Below are 20,859 nucleotides of genomic sequence, written 5' to 3' on the forward strand. Positions count from 1 at the left end.
GAAGGAAAAAGAAGAGCCACAACCCACAGTAAGCGATTTAGGATTTTGAGGTTTTGTTTAATGAGTCATCTGTTTGTTTTGAGAGATGATAGAAACAAACCTTTATTTGTAAGTGTGAGTGAAGCAAAGATGTAAATGGGTGAATGTCAACTGATAATTAGTCTTGCAGCTATTAGTGATTTAAATTGTGTTTGGCTTTTGACACAAACGATTTTTGTGGCCATTTTTGGAATTATAAAATATATATTTTTAAATAATGGTGGTTTAGTGTGTGTGTTTTGTACATTTTATAATCATTTTAATGCAAATATTTCCCTAATTTGTGTGTTTATCATGTATTTAACGTTTTTGTGACATGTATTTTTTTCGTAAAATCACATGGGTTTACAATATTTTGTAGGTTTATGAAGTAATTTAAACAAAACAAAACTTACAAATGTTAGTTTATCTTAAATAAATAAATAAATATATATATATATATATGTGTGTATTTGTGTGTGTATTTTATCTATAATTTACTTTTATAGTTTTAACATTTTCAAAACGAATAAAATTAAAAATTATATTTTAATGTTATAAAATAATAATTTTTATTGTAATATATCATAAATATGTTTGTTAAATATTGTATCTTGTATTTTACTTGAGGTTTTTCTTTTCTTCTTATAATCGGTGTGAATTGATAGATTAATTGATTCTTCATATCTAGTAAACAATGACTTAGACGTAATATTTTAACTAATACGAACTATGTTTGATTGTTTTCAAGTAAGTTCTCCGTCCTTTTTCCTCACTACTCTAGTCTCCAAATTAGTAACCAAATGGGACGAAAAAGACTAATAATGTGTATACTGGTTGCCAATAAAAGAGTCATCAAATAATATCCAAGTATTAAAGTAAATCCTTAGACTACATATAATTCAACAAGTTTGTCTCTAGCAAGTTTCCGTATAGCCACCCACCCTTCGATTTTCACAGTTTTTATTTCCTGACCTGAATAAATTATATAGCCTATAGGTAGGTAAATTTAATTTATCAGGAAGACTATAAAGTTATATGTGCTTTAATATTGGAAGATATCGATGGCATGAAGAGTACGTATCAAGAAGACCATACTTCATACTTGCTCTTATGTCCCAAAAACACCTCTCTTATTAAGATTTGTTACTTACATTGACACAACATTTTCATGATTACAGGAAAAAAGAAAGTCACATTATTATTACTTTCACACACAACACATTTTTCCTCTTCAATGCTTGAACTTTAAAGTTCCCCTTAACCGGAAATATCAATGGACTTCACTTCAGGCTTCTTCTCCGGCACTTTCGGCACCGTAACAGACAACACACCATTCTCCATACTGGCCTTCACTTCATCCACCTTCGCATTCTCCGGCAGCCTAAACCTCCTCATAAACTTCCCACTCGACCTCTCCACACGATGCCACTTGTCACTCTTCTCTTCATTCTCACTGCTCCTCTCTCCGCTGATCTGAAGTATGTTCCCATCTTCAACCTCCACTTTTACCTCTTCCTTCTTAATCCCCGGCAAGTCCGCCTTGAACACGTGCGCCTCAGGTGTCTCCCTCCAATCCACCTTAGCGTTTGTGAACGCTGCCACGTCCTTATTAGCCTGTGCGTTTGCCTGCGACAAGAACCCTTCGAACGGATCCCATACGTCTAGCGAGAAAGGGTCGAACACGTTTGTTCTTCGGCCTCCAAAAGTGCTCGGAATTAGAGACATTGCTACACTTCCTTAACTCTGTTTTGATAGTGTTCTGTTTTTTTTTGTAATTTTGCTTTTCTATGGACTCTAAGCTCTTTGTTAATTCAAACACATACGTGCCCTAGCGTATATATAGGGAGAGAGAAGAATAGAGTAGAGGATAAGAGAAGAAAAGTTCTGCAAGTTTCTATAAAACTCAAGAATCTTCCTTGTAACGAATAGGTGCTTTCAAGAAGTTTCGATGGTGAGGGTTGAGCCGACGTGCAATTCATCAAGTAGACGACTGAACGCCATGCCGTTTTTGTTTACATGAGCTTTGTTAATGGGTTTTACTATCGTGGCCCGTTAAGTTCTCCATTATTCGAAACAAAGATGCCGATTTAAAAACATATTTCTTTTAAAGTATTATAATATTAAATAAAATTGGAGCTCGTAAGTAAGAGTGAATATTTTGATAAATTAAGTATAGTCTTTTTAATTTCGTCAGCGAATTTAATACAAAATTTAACAAAAAAAATTTCAAATAATCGTTAAACATTTCTTTGTTTTTCTTTATATCAATGATCTTTAAAACACTCCCTATATTTATAACGAGGATAAAGTTGATTTTTATTCTTCAATCTTTCATTCCTTCTTGGTCTAAGATGAGTTTATTGGGATAACTACAACTATATTCACATAACACTTGCTATACTTTATATATTTTTCCCTATCTCATATAGATGTAGTTGGTCATCGACTTACTAGTTGTCATATTGTGATGTATAAATAAATACATTGACTTCATTTGTATCAAAGATACTCAAATAATCAAACACAATTAATAGGATTTGGCCGAGCTGTTAATAACTAATGTCTCCAACAAGAGCATAAAACATGCATCTCTCTCGAAGAACAACTTCACTTGTATAAAAATACATATTATGCATTGTGTAAGAAACTCAGTTTTAATTTTTTTTCCTTATATTTTATAGTTACGCTATAATTGGGTTACACCAGCTCTTAAATCTTAGTTCAGTAGATTTTATTAAATTTATAATGATTAATTCAACATGAAGTGCTTCCAAAAGATTTATCTTTCAAGACTTGATATATATGTTAATGATAATTCATTTAATTTGCTATATAATAATGTATATATGGGTGTGACTAGAATTTTTCTTAGCAGAACAAAATTGGGTGGAATATAAAATTTTATGGAATCCTACTAACCAATTATGCGGATTTTTGTTTGTTATATATATATAAAACCTTTTTTCTTATGTTACTTCTTTCTTTGTATCATTAATCTTTAACCCGGATTAAACAATTTATGACAAGGAATTATATATATGTTTACCTAACTGCGGATAAATGAGGATTTTAGATTCATAAAATCAAAAACTTGCAAATAAAAAACGAATAAAAAGTAATAGTAATCAATGTAAACATGTACAATTCAACGGTAAAAACATCTATTTCATATGATGTTCAGTGTCATTGGGCTACATACGACTGGTTCACTCCAATCAAGTCGTTGATATCTCCCATGTCTGACTCATATGCAGGCTGGTTTGAGTCGTTACCCATTTGTTGTCCGAATAGAGGAGACGCTCCCGTCCCCATATGAGCCACTATAATCAAAAAATTTAACTGGTCACATCTCTAGGGTAGATAGATAATAGTCAATAACCAATAATTTATATTGTTAATTAGAACGAATGGATCAAATATAATCACTAGATATAAAAACAAATTACAACAAACACTTTAAGGAACCAATGTATATATACCTGACGTAGGTATAGCCAAGGCTTGCAGCCTTGCCTTGCGACGATTGGCTAAGATAATTGCGATGAACACATATGCAATGAGGACAAATGCTACCGCGGATACCGAACCTAGTATAGTTGGCAGTTTATTGTTCTTTCCTTCACTGGTTGACCCCCCTGACCCAATATATCAAATGTAATTAAGTTAAAAGAATGTTCGATTTGTAAAAAAAAATCAAAATGTATACATAAGTCCATATACAAACCTGAGCTCACATCATTTCTCCCTCCAGTCCCTCTATTATTGCTAGACCCACCGGAACCTAAACAACGAAATAAATTTATGCGTATATAGTACCTAGGGAACCAAATGATCAAAATATACTTATAAGTTTGATATTTTAGTGATTCAAAAATTCTACTTGGAAACCTAGACTAATCTCTAAAAATGCATCTACAAAAAAAACAAACCTCCAGATCCGCCACTACCAGACCCTCCTCCTCCACCGCCACCACCTCCACCTGTCCCTGATCTGTTTCCACCTCCACTTCCGCTTGTACCCGTACTTATCACATAAAGCTCCAACGCATTTATCATGGGCGGTAAAAGCGCACTAGTGGTGGACTGGAACACCAGCTGGGAGCTTGAGCTAGCCACCACATCTCTCACGACCACTTGCGTGGCTTTTCCATACACAGGAACTATTGGTCCTTTACCAACTTTCTTACCGCCACATAAAATGTTGAACGATCGTGCACTTAAGTCAAGAGGCTCAGAAAAATACATAGCCAAGTAAACCGGAACTCCTCCAGAAGGGAGAGTGGGGTCGACTAATGATAAGCCTTCCCCGGTCCAAGAGTTACGGAGGACGGACTCAGGCGGTTTGTTTGATGCACCAGATGTATCGATTGATGCAGCCGTAGATGGTATTCCTGTCAACAATATGTTTATCTCCGAAGGAAGCCAGAACCTACCTTGAAGATCCGACCTAGCCAACCAAAAAAATATTCCTTCTTATTATATATTAATCTCTTTGTGTTCAAATTTTTTTTAATATTTATCACGTAAATTTATTTCGTAGTTTTTATTTTCTTGTCAATACTTTTGCATATTGTAAACGTTGATGGAGACATCTGGTGGTTTGTCTAAAAACGCTAGATTAAAAATAAAATACATAATGATGAAGACATCTAAAAATAAATTTGATTAGGCCTATTTTTGTGTTACTTATACACGACGAACTTGGATATAGATGCTACCTTACGATTTCCGTTGTGCCGTACGCAACTCGTTGATGGTAAAATAAACCTTCACCAGGACCGAGCTCGTCATACATACCATCGTCCAAGTCGACAACTTCAATGGAAGATACAAAAGGATTTGATGACGAAGATGTTCGCACAAAACAAATATTAGTCTCCTCGCTGGCCGGAGAAAATATCAGTTCCAAAAGGTAAGGTTTGAACGCAGAGGATATAGATACGGTGCCTCGGTGTTTCCCTTCAAACAATACGTTGAAGGCTGGGGATGAGGACTTGCCATCGTAGTTACCATAGTAAAACATCGTTCTCACTAAGACTTTTCCGCCTTTTGTAACCGGAATGTTGGAGTAGCAATTGGAGTCTCCTGTCGGAAAGTATCGAAGTGTGGTGAGGTATTTCTCAACAGTGGTGGACGAAACCGTAGCAGACGATCCAGATGTGATGAAGTCGTTTTCGCCGACCCATTTTATGTTGTTCTTGTCTATCCCCGGCAATGACGTTCCGCAGTCTATGTTTACGCCTGAAATCGATCATGCATGCATGAATCATGATTCATGATGGTTAATTATGATGATAGTTAATAATGACAGCTAAGGAAGATATATATGTTATATTTTTAAATTTTTTTCTAGTTATACGTATACAACTCTGAGGCCAACGAGTTTAGATAAACTAATTATTAAATAATTACTTACTGGCTAGAGAGAGGGTTATGATGGAAAGAAAGAAGAGAATTGAAAGCAAAACAGCAGCCATTACGGGAGCTACAACTTCAACTAATGCTCTATACATACACTCTATATATATATATACGTCATCTGTCAATTGCAAAAAATCCAATAACATGCATAATTAAACTGTCAATTGCCCATTAATCATTTCTTTTATCAGTCAACTGCAGATTGGTATTGGATCTAATCATTTTAAATGCCGATATTATTAAGAAAATTTTCTTTTGACTTTTATCAGTCAATGTCTTTTGATAACGATTATACATGCAGTACCAAAAATAAAACAACTTGAGACACGAATGTTTAGTGCGGTAAGTCGCAAACCATTTATAACCACTTGATCAGATTATAAATTCATTTTTTTTTAGTCAAATGCTTCATTTAGACCACATTATTTCATCTTCCATGTTAGGAACTCGACTATGTAACAAAGACCGAATAAACCATTTAGCTTGAGATCATATGGACTAATTCCATTGCTAAAAGGTGAATTTAATAACGGTTTTGTCATCTTAAACTACGTATCGGCCAAAACAAGATGTAGAGATACTTTATAGTCTGAGAAGATTAAATGTTATCGTTTGCCATTAATTAATACTACGATGTCGGCCCGTGCGTTGCCGCAGGGAAAATTGAAAACTTGAAATGACTAACATTGTTAATTTCACATTTCGAGTGGAAACTGTATGGTAATTGTTTAACTGTATAGTATAAAAGTAAGAAATAATGACTAAGATTAATCCACCAAATTGATTAAATAAAATTTTTGTTGTATATATAAAAATTGATTCAGTGACAATAAGAGAATAATGTTAAAGATACATGAATCAAGGCTTGCTGAATCATACTCAGATAATCAATTTTGAAAGATATTCACATTAAAAAATTTTTTAATCATTATTCTATCAAAATTTACAAAAAATAATAAGAAAAACATAGAGAAAGAGCTCATAGCTGCAAGATTTGATCGATGTAGGTATTAGATGAAAATGACAACGAACAAAAGTTAGATGAATGAATCAATAAATAAAAAAATTCAAATTTTAACAAAGATGAGTGAATCAATGTTGATTAATAAATTGAAAGAAAATAATACTCAAAATTTTTAAATTTGGATGTGTTATCAAAGAACAAAACTCTTTCAAAGTCCATAAAAATCTATATATATAAATAAAGAGGTGTGAAACAAAAATGTGCGAAACAAACAACTGCGAACATTGAAAGCTGGGAGTACGACGAAGAAACACAATTATTGGATCAAAACATTGCAACTTTTGAGATTATTAACAAATCTAAACAGTTAGATGAAATAATAAAAACAATTTCATCTGTTAGATTTAAATTGACCCCTAAAAGTGGGTTTGCTATAATATATAAACATATAAATCTATGAAAAATTAGAAATCACAGTCAATTACCTAGATTAAAACTTGGAAGAGATGATTCATACAGTATAAATGGAAAACGACACCAAACAAAAGTTAGATGATGAAATCAATAAATAAAACAATCCAAATTTTAACGAAGATGACTGAATCAATATTAATTAATAAATTGAAAGAAAATAATACTCAGAATTTTTAAAACTTGGAGGTGCAAAACAGTACTCGAAAAAACAAAAACTCTTTTCAAAGTCCATAAAAATCTGTATATTTATAAAAATAAAGAGGTGTGAAATAAAAAGGTGTGAAACAAAAAGGTGCGAAAACTAACAAGTGGAAACATTGAAAGCTAGGAGTAAGACGAAGAAACACAATTGTTGGATCAAAACATTGCAACTTTGAGATCATTAACAAATCCAAACCATTAGATGAGAGAATAAAAAAAATCCCATCCATTTGATTTAAATTGACCCTTAAAAGCGGGTTTGATATTATATATAAAAATTAAAGAAAAAACACTCCAATAAATCAATTCTTTGATTTTTATTTCTTAACTTGTAAGTTTAAAATTAAAATAATACTCAGAAAACAGTAAAATCGAAACTTGTATTAATAGTCCATAAAAATCTATATATAATAAACAAAGAGGTGTAAAATAAAGAGTTGTAAAACATAGAGGTGTGAAACAAAAATATGTAAAAATTACGTGCGATTTTTGAAAGATGGGGGTACGACGAAGAAACACGATTATTGGAAGAAAAAAACTTACAATTGTGGGATTATTAATAATTCTAAACCGTTAGATGATATAATAAAAATAATCTCATCCGTTAGATTAAATTTGACCCCCAAAATTGGGTTTATTAGAAATAGAACAATACAAAAAAGAATAAAATAAACTTTGTATGCCTGAAGGTTTATGTCTTTATAGATCATTAGTGTTATACTTTTTGCGAACTATACGACCACACGTATAATAATAATAATCTAATAGAGAATAAACTAAATTTATTCTTATTTAACCAAATGGACATTAAGTAGACACTAACAGGTTCATTCGTAAGATTTTGTCATTGGTTCGTTGAGTTCATAAATCTATCTATATCTATTACAACGCAACGCAAATATAAAAATACCTTGAATTGAAGATTGATGCAGGTTAATTAAAAAACTCTCCAATAAAGCAATTCTTTTTTTTTATTATTAACTTGTAATTTTAAAAAATACTCTGAAAACAATAAATTCGAAACTTGTTTTTGTAGTCCATAAAAGTTTATATATAATAAACAAAGATGTGTGAAATATAAAAGTGTAAAACATAGAGGTATGAAACAAAAAGGTGCAAAGATTAATAGGTGCAATTTTTTAAAGATGAGGGTACGACTAAGAGATGCAAAAATTAATAGGTGCGATTTTTGAAAAATGGGGCTACGATGAAGACACACGATTATTTGGAAAAAAAAACTTGCAACTGTTGGAATCATTAATAATTTTGAACCGTTAGATGGAATAACAGAACTAATCTCATCCGTTGGATTAAAATTTACACAAAAAGTGGGTTTGCTATTATATATAGACTAGTACTAGCTTTTAGTGTTTTATAAGATATAAACCAAACCCAACGTGGTCAGAATAAGCCAAAAAATTAGTGACATTAAAAGACAGAAAAAAACATTTAATTGAAATACAACGAGTACTAGACTACCTAGCTCGAATTTATCAGGATTGAGATCAACTCCAATGATCTTTCCAGCCCCACGCAGCCTGGCTCCTTCCCCAACTTGTTATCAAATCATTTAGTTATGTATTATTTATCAGCAAATAAATATAATGTTTCTTAAATCAACTAGTCCCATCTTGAGACCGAAGTTTTTTATTAATTTATAAAAATTATTAATTTACCAAATATTAATTTATAGAGGTTCTACTGTATATAAATTGGGAGTATCTAACATTTTTTCCTACCTTTCTCCACACTGCAGTTGTTAGCTTGGCAAAGAGATCTTAATTTGTGTTGTTATAACCACATCTTAAATATGTTATAACTATATCTTGCACCCAAAAGAAAACTACAAACTCTATTGTTAATTATGTTTTAGCCCAATATATAGGGACATTTATCAGTAAAAATAGAAATTTCCAAAGTCATGATCTCATTTATCAACTTTAAATCAAGATCCATATAAAGTGTACAATGTGAACAAAACATAAATCATATGTGAGAAAAAATAGAAACATAAACAGATATGTATATATATGCTCTACTGCTCGTTTTAAGTTACAATTGATGTTATAGTATATATACTATGTAGCCATATACATACTCAATTCGAACATATTGCCAATACAATGCCATGATAGTAGTGCATGTTGTCCAACTAATTAAACTCTTATACGTTAAAATAAAAATCTAAATTAATAGTATACATATGTACTTATTAGAAATTTATTTCAATAAAGCAAAAAGAAAATCTAAAATTTCTTTTAGTGTTTCATCAATCAAGAGGAAAAAATATATATATATATATATATATATATATATATATATATAAAAGATGTATGAAATATGTTCACTTAAATTTTAAGATGCTCACCAGTTAATTTCTTTTTTTTTTGAGTCAAAAGGAACAATGATAATTTATTTCTTGGTCTCTTTTATATTTCGTAGTTACAAATTTTAAAATGATGAAATTGACACTTTAGCCTAAATTTCCCTATATATACTCCACTATATTCTTATGATATGAAGATGCATTTGCTGCAAGAGAAATCATGTAGCAACTTAGTAGACACAATTAGGGTAGTAACCAAACCAAGACGCATATAAAGCAATATTACTTATTAAGTTACCATTGACATGGATTTTTATCTGCCAAATACAGAAAAGTATACAACAAAGTTTCCAGTAAACTACTCCTTGCAACAAAGTATACCAGACAAACTGTTCAGTTATTCAAAGAGAAGAGAGAGTAAACTACTCCTTGCAGTAAATTCACGACAATAAGACAATATATAGATAAAATGTGAACCATAACAACTAAAATGATTGAACAAATTCCAAATATATAGATCTGAAAAGAGGCAATTGAACATGTTTTTTAGATAGAGAAGCGTTGATTCGGAGGGCTAAACAAAGAGAATCGATGATTTGGGGAAGAAAGAGAAGTATCTTTTCATTTAATAAATTAATGACATCATCTTAGATCTAAACGGTTGAATGAGAAAATAAAATAATTTTATTTGTTGGATTAAAAAAATGACGTCAGCAGTGTCTAAAAATGGGGTTGCTATTATAAAATTATCTAACCGACAACATATAGACAAACAAATCACTTAAGAAAAACCAAATTTCCCTTAATCTATAATCTATATATGAGAATGAAACAGAAAAGGGAACAAAACCAATTTTTCAGAATGGACACTAACAAGTTTATAAACATACTTTGATATAGAGATTGATGCAGGTTAATTTAAAAGCACTCTAATAAAACAATTCTTTGATTTTATTTTTAACTTTTAAAAATACTCTGAAAACCATAAATTTGAAACTTGTTTTTGTATTCCATAGAAGTTGATATATAATAAATAAAAAGGTGTAAAATAAAAAGGTGCAAAACTTATAGGTGTGAAACCAAGAGATGCAAAAATAAATAGGTAGGATTTTTAAAAGATGAAGGTACGATGAATAGATGCAATAATTAAAAAATACGAAAAGACACTTTATTTGAAGGAAAAAGACTTGCAACTCTTAGATCATTAATAAGTATCAACCGTTAGATGGAATAATAGAACAATTCTCATCCGTTGAATTAAAGATGACATAAAAAAGTGGGTTTGCTATTATATATAGATTACAAGTCTAATTTCGGCTAGTTATTTTTTTTTAAATCAATTTTTAAAACCAGTCAAATTAGTCGAGAATATATAACTTTGCAGGATTAATTTTTCTCCGTATTAAATTGACAGACTCCATATTATCAAATTTTTAAATTGAATCTACTTTGTTTCAATACCTTGTGTTGATTGTAGTATTCTCGGATCAAAACCACGGAAGTAATCTTTGTATAGACCTTGTTCACTTCTTACAAAACCACGGAAGCATTTATATGATACTACCATTCCCACTAGTGATTTATAACAATTGTTGGTCGGATATAAAATTGTATAGAATATTTATTTATAAAATAAATAAAAATCAGAAATAAGAAAATAAATGTAGAATAGCTTCTCGCGACTCCACGTCAATGATGTTCATCTTAAACAACATACGAGTCATTCGTGTCGCTGACGAATTGCTGTTCAACTAGTGGTGACATCCCCGTGCCTGTTCCATGCCCTTGAAAAGTTTCCAGAGACCAACACCAATTAATAATATTGTTTGTCATCTATATTCGAATATTCAATCTCATTATATATACACAGTGATTAAGCAACAATATAGTTATGCCTGTGGACATAGTCGGTGTTGTGTTGGAGTGTGGTCGTGCGTTTTGACGCTTTCTCAAGAAAATAGCCCCAAAACCGGATGCGAGAATTGCAAACGCGGAGGCAAACGTAACACCAAAAATCTGTGGTAATTTGTTTTTCTTCTTCTTTCCTGCCTTTGTTTTTGTCACATCTAAAGGTTCTATGTATAGAAAAGGTGTCATATTATTTTCTTTAATAATATGGTAACAAATTAAGGTATTCGTAATAATACAAGACCATTTTTTTTTAATTTATATTAATAAGGAAATAACGAGGTTTTACTTTTTAAAATTAAATTATATAGACATGGTTAGATTATTGTCACTATACGATTTCTTATAGATTTAATATAATAACCTATATAAAATAAAATATGTACGCTTTCATATTCAAAATTCATAAATTTGTTAATCAAGTTTTAATGATATCTTATGAAGCTTCGATATTTTCTTAAATAATTAAATGGTTGGACTTACCGATCATTCAATTATTACCTGAAAAATTGAAGTTCATAGATATGAAAAGTATTGTATGCTGTATATGAGTTTTCAGTTCAAAAACATATATGTAATAATAAATTACTATATATAGTGATAAAAATGACTAAGCGCTTTTCTTTTCCTTTCAACTTAATAATATATTTTTTTTTAAAACATAATAATAAATTCAAAAATTTGTGTTTGCATTAACAAAAAATGTAACAATAATTTATTACCCCAAACATAGAAAGAATAAAATGGGTACAGATTGTGAGTACTGAGTACAAACCTTTTACGGCATTGTTTTTGTGTGGTTCCGTATCTCCAGGACCTTAATCAAATACCAAATGAAATTAGAGAATATCATTGAAAACATTTCATATTATGATATATTTCTTATAGATTAACATCAATCATTCATTCTATATACTCAATGTCAATTGAATCTTAAGTTGGAAGCAATGAAATTTAAATTCCATAAACCAGAGTTCGAAGTGTTCATACGTAAACGCATGGTCAAGTTTGGTTATTTACTTAAAATTTGAGAAACTTTTGGTAATTTAAATTTACCAAATAATTAACTAACCTTGTGTGTCTTGGTTGCTGTTACTTATTGAGTACATCTCAAACCCATTGATGAGGGGCGGCAACTCCGAGTCATCGGTTGACTGAAAGATTATCTCGGACATCGACGTGGCCACTACATCTCTCAAAACAAATTGAGTCGCTTTCCCAAACACCGGTACAATGGGACGCGAACCCACTTGAGTCGTGTCCAAGAAAACGTTGAAAGACCTTCTTTGGGTCCGACCTAGACTCTGAGGTTCTGAGAAGTAAAGAACCAAGTATACCGTTATCCCAGTTGAGGGTAGAGCCTCATAAGAAATTTTTAAGCCGTCTCCTGACCCTGCCTTTGACATAACAATCCCGGGCGGCTTGTTCGAGGCTCGGGTGATGTCTATTGATGGGGCAGAGGTCGATAGATCGGTCAGTGTTGGGTTGTCTTGGGATCCTGACGCGGACCATAGCCTACCGTAAGGGTCGAACGGGTAGCTATATAAATTTCCAAGAAACCAATAAAATAAAAATTAATTACATAGGTACGTACGTAAAAATATTACCTTGAAAGAAAGTAATCATTATTAAATATTAATTAACACAATTCTAAAAAATTCACTTGACGTACAAACTGTTTATTTATGAATTAATAAATTTTGTCTAAACCTAGGGTAAAAGAGTCGCTGATATAAAGCTTTAAGAAAAGTAATGTCAAGGAAAACACATCATAAAAGCTTTACTAGTACGATTATTAGATGCATATAGAAAAAAGTTTACCTTATAATCTCTTCGGTACCGTACGCCGTTCTTTCTTGTAGAAGGAGACCTTCGTTAGGACCAAGATCGTTGTACATGCCAGCGTCCATACCATAAACCTCAATAGAAGATATAAAAGGGTTATAGGACGGAGACGTCCGGAAGAAGCATACACTGATATTCTCATTTGCCGGAGCAAATATCACCTCCGAGAAATAGAAATTTTCTTCGTCGTTGAGCAACGACTAAGTAATTTTAATAAGGTCACGGTGTTTGCGGTCATAAATAACGTCAAAAGATGGTGGCGAGAACTTCCCATCGTAGTTTTCGTATTTAAAGCTCGTCCTCACGAGGGTTTTCTTGCCTTTGGTCACCGGAATGTTGGAGTAGCAGTTGGTTTGACCGGTTGGGAAGTACCGGAGAGTGTTCATCGGCTTTGTGACAACGTCTGGAATCTTCATAGGCTCACCAGTGGTGACAAAGCCTTTATCTCCGACCCATGTTACATTGTTGGACTCAATGTAAGATCCCGTTGATCCACAGTCAATTCTTATACCTAATGATAGCGCAAAAGACAAGAGAAAAACGAGTTAAACAAAAGTGTACAGGGTCAAATTAAGAAAACATTATGTCGGAGGGGCTTTATACTTGTAACGTACTTTCTGCTAATGTAACCATTATGGCTGGGAGAGAAAAAAAGGGTGATGAGATAAAGAAGTGCCGCCATCATCAACGAGCTAATTTAACTTCATTACATGCACAAATGCATACGTAATATATAGATGAAATTAAGTATGTTCATATCTTGTTGAATTGAGGTATTGAGATTGTAAAACTCATATAATTTTTAGTTGACTTGACTTATTTAAAATGCACAGCTCATAGAATATTTGCATCGTGCAGATCTTGATTTGGTTTTAGACAATTGTGAATTCAAGAAAGCGTCTTGGTAGATTGACAAAATACTCAAAACCGACTAATTATTTCTATGATAACTACTTGCAGATATATTATAAAACATACAGTCATGTGATTATAGAGAGCTATATATATATATATATATATATAACATACAGTCATATGAATATAGAGATACAATCATGTAAAAATTACCAAAAAAATACCTTGTTACAATATATTTATACACCAGAATGTCATTATGTTTTTTTTTATGGTAGATTTCTAAAAAGTGACCAGCCTTATATTAATTACAAATTAGAAATGTAGAAGTCATGAAAATTGAAGGGAACTTCATTATTTGATAAAAATGATTGAAGCTTAAGTTTTATCCAACTCATTTGGTTGACTTAGCATACAGTGGGGAGACTGAAGTCAACGACATTTGTTTTCTCATATGGCGCAAAGACTTTAAAAGTAAACGGCTCAAATTTATACACTTTTATTTATAAGTTCATTATATTAGTAAATGTATGTCTATGTTTTAATAAAGTAAAAAAAAAAGATATTCAACATAGTGGGAATAAAATGTTTGGATAATTTCATGTGCTTAGTCGATTTTTGTGTATATCAAATTCAGTACTATTCATAGGTTGGAGCTGGTGAAGGGCTGAAGTATAAACTAAAAAGAAGATAAATAAGGCAACTGGGAGCCAGATGGATGCTCCATCCTAATAATCTATCTTTGGTGTTCCTATTTTTTGAATGCAAAATTATGTGTTAAGGAACTCAAACTAACAGTTTTATTCATATCAAATGGTTCTCGTGATATTCATCTTTAGTTAGGTAATTGTTGTTACAAAATCAACACAACATTCATTCAAGTGAGATTTAGGCTTATAATTATAATATCTTCTTCAGTTGTGATATTTTTCAATATTCCAGGTCCGTTTAGTACATCCCCTCTTTAATATTTGGGAAGTACATGACTTATTTTTGGTAGACCATATAATAGTTATATGGGTCATTAGTTGGTTATAGAATTGACATATTAATAATTGAAGTATAACATTTGATAATCTTTTGATATTTACGGGTCTACTTTGATTACTGTTAGATCCTATATCGCTTATTTATTCAATTATTCATAATTAATTATTAATTATTAATAATAGCAATGGCAATGAATCCACTTTAAGCCTAATTGGGAATAATAATACCATTTGAAGGAATAAAAGATGATATACACAAATGAAACAAAATATTTTAACTCGAGAAATCTTCCGAGTTCGGTAACCCTAAACATAAAAACTGTAATTTTTGTTAAACTAAACAATATTTCGATCTTACCTAACAATATATACCCCTACTTCTATATAATGTTTAAGGAGATTTAACAAATTTAAATATCTCCCGCTTTAAATAGGATTAACTCTGTAGACCCCTTCGACAGCCAAAAATATTTAAAATTAAAAATACCGCTTACACATAGTCTACACAATTTTTTATAATAAATATATGAGTCCAGTCAGTACATAATTTTTTTAGTCTATATAATAGATATATGAGTCATTAATTGGTTATAAAATTAAAACATTAATCATTGTAGTTGTATTTAAGTGTATCATTTGTGTAATTTACCTTTACGAGTTTGCTTGATAATCGAGATTCGAGATCTATTGATAGGGTTCGCTTGATAATCGAGATTTATAGGGTTCACTTGGTAATCAAAATTTATAGGGTTTAATAATAAACCCTTGCCATTTTAATAAATATCATATCTAAAATTTATTATTTATAATATGTACAATTTAAATATCATATCACAATTTAAAGTTATATGTACTTCTTTCCTCAGAAACAGATGCATATCTTATTTACATATTCTATTATTATTTACCAATTAAAATGTAGTTAGTTTTATAATAAAATAAGTTATAAACTTATAATTCGGTTTAAATGTAAAATATCAAGGTTATATGATGATATTGTTTAATGCTAAAAAATATATCAAATAAAAATATTTAAATTTGTTGTATAAAATAAATTTTAACCCGTGCTATAGCACGGGTACTAATCTAGTACCTATTATCGAGGAATACCAATTGTAAAATTTACGTAAAAGTAAAATGCGTTTAAGGACTATATTATGATATTGTTGATTTGATCAAACTGTCATATAAACAGAATAAATTTTGAGAATAATTCATATCCGAGCATACAATTTAATATTTTTCTCTACCAAGCAAAATAATATGTTAACTTTAACAAACATTTACAAGTTGCAACAATGATTCCATATAAATGAAAAAAAAAATGTAATAAAATATTTTTAAAGTATTAGATTAGGAGAGTTGAGACAATGACACTTATTAAAAAATTATACTCCCTCTTACATAAACCTCTATGTGTTCACCAAAATTTTAATCCTATTAAATTAATAATTTAGAAAAATATTTTAAAATCCACTGTTATTAGAAACATTTTATATCATTAAATTTTAAATAATTTATCCTACTATATTAATTGGGAAGTACAAATATGAAAATAACCTTAAAATGTGTAAAAAATTACATTCAATTGCCATTAGGAAAACTTAATTAAGCTTAGTTAATCAATTAAATAAATATAATTTAAAAAAAAAAACTCAAAAACGCTGACAGATCAAATATAAAAAAAATCTAGAAAAAAAATATTTTCTCTCTATAATAAATTATGGACGAAAATTACTAAATATTTTAAAAAAAAAATATAAACCAATCAGAATTTCAAAAAGTAGGATTTTCTATCTAAGTACACAATAAAATTATTTTTAATAACTAAATTTCGAAGATTTTGTTAAGATTTCAAATTATGATACTCCTATCATCTTTATTTTCTTTTATTTACAAATTGTTTGGAATTTTCAAATAATACTTATGATTAATAAAATGCTGATTTTTTCTGCATATGTTGTGATTTGAATTTTTTAAAACGGAGATATATTACTCAATCTATAAAAAATGTGTGTTTTAATTTCTACATTGCCGGTTAGTAAAAATAAATTTATATAGATGATAAATCAATAATTTTTACCAATTATAATATTAAAATTTTTACTTCATATTTTCCAAAATAATGATGCAAATACAACAAACAAACAATATAAAACTGTAATATACGTCAAAAATAAAATACTATGAAATTCTAAAATAATTAGTATTCAAAAAGACTAATCGATTTACAGAACAATTAAAAATAAATATTCTCTCAAACAACATAACTTTTAAAAAAATATATAACAATAGTTTTTATTATTATAATAGTTTTTTTTTATAAATGTTGATCCGTGCTTTAAACACGGGATATCTCCTAGTTTAGTTTAAAACTAGTGACCGACCCGCACATATGTGCGGGTGTTAATTTTAAAAGTTAAATTTGTTATTATATTAAATTTGCATTATATTACATACGTTTTAAAAGTTAAATTTGCATTATATTACATATGTTTATAAATGTATTTTTTAATAATGTTATTAAATTCATATTCATAATTCGTAGCAGTTAAGTAAAGAACACTACATGAAAAAAAAAACAAATATAGTAACAGAAAGGTGGTATGACTATTTCGGGACAGAAACTCATTTCGTCCCATATATGAAATGTTTTTACATCTCATAATCCTGGTTTTAATTCCCATTTGAGATTATATATTTTAGTCCAACATATAAAGAAATATGTAAAAGATACGGCTGGAAAAAAAATCGTACTCGGATACGCAATTCAAAACCCGACCCCAAATGACCGGTTCAGGGTTGGGTTCAGGTATACCTAAATAATTCTTTTGGGTTCTATATTGCTAAACCCATGGGTTTGGGTTCGGGTTAGGGTAATATCCGCTATCCAAACAGGTACCCATAAAACCCAAAAATATAGAATTATCTACAATATTAATAATATTTAGCACTGATATAATTTAATTATCCAAAATTTTATCATTTTGAATATATCAATTAGTTTTATACCTAAATACCTAAAATAATTAAAATATCCAAAAAAATATTTGTTACATATGTGATAATTTAGTTAAAATTATTTAAATTTAACTAATTTAAGAATTTTTTTTGGTACCCGGTAGTTCGGGTAGTAATCGGGTTCTAAAATTTGTAATCCAAACCAACAAAAACCCGAGAGTGTCCAAACCGAACTCAAACCGAAACTCTAAAATTATCCAATGGATTATATTTTCCTAAACCGGTTTATCCGAATCCGAACGGTTAATATCCTAGCCCGAACAGATTATTCATATACCCAGGCCTAGTAAGAGAGATATTGTGATTTGAACTTATGAGAATTGCCTATAATATTATTAACTTTTATAATTCAAACTTATATTAGTTTAGTTTTGAATTTGTTTTTGGTTCATGTTAGACAAAAAGAATAATTGGATATGTTTTTGTTATAAATAAGAATATTAAAAAGAAAAAAAATAGTAACGAAAATGTGGATATATTTTATTCACATAGATAAGGAAATATGTCTATTTTGAGACAAAATCATTTATATGTTTATAGACAAAAAGAATAATTGGATATGTCTATTTTGATACAAATTAATTTATATATTTTAGATTATATATTTTATTCCCATAGATAAGGAAATATGTTTCTTCCAAAAAAAAATAAGAAGAAGGAAATATGTAAGCGATTCAAACCCACGCGTACTAATTGGAGTAGAAGTGAAGAATTCTAAGTTTGGCTAAACAAACATTTACTTTCATATTTTTATAGTATTATGTTTGATATGTCACAAACGAAAAAAAAACAAACAAAGAGAGTAAAGGAGAAATCGTTCTTTCTTTTTGATTGGCATCAGCCTCTAGGAACCGGCTGCATCTTAGACCTCGGTGGCAGTAAATTTGTGTGCTTCCGAAGCGGCCTCATTAGTTTCGTCGTTGGTCTTTGGTGTCACTTGTATGATTTCCAACCCAAAAGAATGTCAATAAAAGTATGCAGTTTATGAAACCTCATATTAAAATAACAAAACTCACGTTTACCTTATGAACCATCCTTATGTTGATGTTAACACCTTTGTTGTTCAACACCAAATAAGACACAAATTCTTGAATTAAAAAAGAAAGATAATGGTTTACATAAAAATTGATGCATGGTAAGAAGAAAGAATTGAGTAATTAACTTACTCTTCTCTGTTGCGAGTCCGTCACTCCATTCTTCTTCAAGATCTCAAAAGATTGTTACCATAGTTGTGATTGCTAAATACAGATCTAAATACATATCATATGACATGATTAAGTTATAATAAGTAGTGTTTTAACAAATGATTTAGCAATCAGTTCTAATCGCAAATGATAATGATGGATGAGTTATAAACTAAACACAAAGAACAAAAACTAATTAAAACCACAGTAGTAATGAAGAAAAATAATTAAAAACTAATTATGTTGTTGGTTCGTAAGATATTGCATAAGTGTAATTAACCTTCACAAGCTGTAATCAATTGTCTTTTTCACTTCAAGATTCATTTTTATTCCCTGTAAACAAACAACATAAAAATATATAGCGTTAGTAAGTTATTATAAGAAACATACAATTTAGAAAGGGTTCACCGAAATGTGTAGTGTATTGTTTCTGCATATGGAGTATCTTCTAACACGTGAAGATGTATTGAAATGTTTGACGATTTTACTGCTAGTTGCTGGTCCTTCATATTTCATATTATATCTCTATTGAGAGTATTTTTTGGTTCTTGAGAAGGGATCTGATAGTTTTGTGTGAATTGATAGTGATACATTATATAGATCATTAATTCACACGATGACCATATTTATAGGATAGGTTCGTCGGTTTCAGAATTTTCTTTAGAATTTATTATCCTAATTTTTTTATATATTCAAATGAAACCCTATATTTTCTGAATAAAATTCTTAACAACAAATTTTTGTAAGTTCCTAAATTTAGGATGATTTGAATATTATGTGAATAACTACTTTGAAGATTTTCTAAACTAAATTTCAAATTTTAGATTTTAACGTGTTCGTAATTAATATATTTAGTAAAAATAGGAATATCGTAAAGTTAATCGAAGTATATGTAGATAATGATACAATCTTGATTTGCATATTAGGTAATATTCTTTTTTAATTTGGAATTTTGAGTTTATGATTAGTATCTAAACGAATTTATATATGATTAGATTTTTAAAATCGCCATATGAAAGATTTAAGGAATTACATATAATTATTGTTGTTATTGTTATGGTAAGTACTAATTATGTGGAATGTGTAATTAATTATTGTTATTATTGAATTTAAAGATTCGTAACATTATAATTGCTGGCACAGATTAGTTCCTATTTTTGTGTTTTGTAGAATTAATTCTATTTTCCTTAAATTATTTATTCAATTTTATATTATCCCTATACGCAAACCTCAATTACTGGAATATATATGTTTGGATATGGATTTAGAATTCATCTTCTTAGTCACAACGTGTTTAATAGGATAAGTAAAGATATATTTTTTGTTTTTGTTTTTTTTTTTAATTGTGTAGGTAAGTGGTTTGTTTGGCAACATGGATATATGTTATGTTTTTTTTTTTTTTCTAAATGTGCTTCCCAATTAATTGTATAGATAGAACAATCCAAATCCAAACCTTTTGGCAATGAGAAAAAACAAAGATATGGTGCCTTCTTGGTAGACATTGTCATAGGCTCTTAAGCGACAGAGCCCCTAATTTTATATATTGAAGGATGGAGCTGCACTAATATATAAACAAGAGTAGTAAATTAACATTTAACAATCTAATTTTATTTCCTTCCTAAGTTTTCTTGGGGTCTTTTTTTTTGTCAA

The 20,859-nt window shown here is 29.8% G+C and overlaps 2 protein-coding genes and 1 pseudogene across 2 annotated transcripts; all 3 read right to left on the reverse strand.

Moving 5' to 3' along the window:
• LOC104790858 (17.4 kDa class I heat shock protein-like) lies at nt 1,135-1,802 on the reverse strand. The gene has a single exon (XM_010516653.1). The coding sequence runs from the start codon at nt 1,744-1,746 to the stop codon at nt 1,279-1,281; it is 468 nt and encodes a 155-aa protein (XP_010514955.1). The 5' UTR covers nt 1,747-1,802; the 3' UTR covers nt 1,135-1,278.
• On the reverse strand, nt 3,166-5,498 carry LOC104698908 (uncharacterized protein At1g24485-like). Its single transcript, XM_010414287.1, has 6 exons — nt 5,438-5,498; nt 4,740-5,262; nt 3,951-4,468; nt 3,746-3,802; nt 3,501-3,656; nt 3,166-3,341 (listed from the first exon to the last, which is right to left on the reverse strand). The coding sequence occupies exons 1-6, from the start codon at nt 5,496-5,498 to the stop codon at nt 3,205-3,207; spliced, it is 1,452 nt and encodes a 483-aa protein (XP_010412589.1). The 3' UTR covers nt 3,166-3,204.
• LOC104790860 lies at nt 10,937-13,901 on the reverse strand (annotated as a pseudogene).

Source organism: Camelina sativa, chromosome 6 (genome assembly GCF_000633955.1).
Source record: "Camelina sativa cultivar DH55 chromosome 6, Cs, whole genome shotgun sequence".
In the NCBI taxonomy this organism is placed as follows: Eukaryota; Viridiplantae; Streptophyta; class Magnoliopsida; order Brassicales; family Brassicaceae; genus Camelina; species Camelina sativa.

Bases quoted from the DNA above. Each gene is read 5' to 3' on its own strand.
- LOC104790858 (XM_010516653.1), bottom strand. From the start codon at position 1,746: ATGTCTCTAATTCCGAGCACTTTTGGAGGCCGAAGAACAAACGTGTTC.
- LOC104698908 (XM_010414287.1), bottom strand. From the start codon at position 5,498: ATGGCTGCTGTTTTGCTTTCAATTCTCTTCTTTCTTTCCATCATAACC. The intron at 3,803-3,950 runs GTTTGTTTTTTT...TTCGTTGTTTAG, and splicing joins TGGTAGTGGCGGATCTGGAG to GTTCCGGTGGGTCTAGCAAT. The intron at 3,657-3,745 runs GTTTGTATATGG...ATATTGGGTCAG, and splicing joins GAGAAATGATGTGAGCTCAG to GGGGGTCAACCAGTGAAGGA.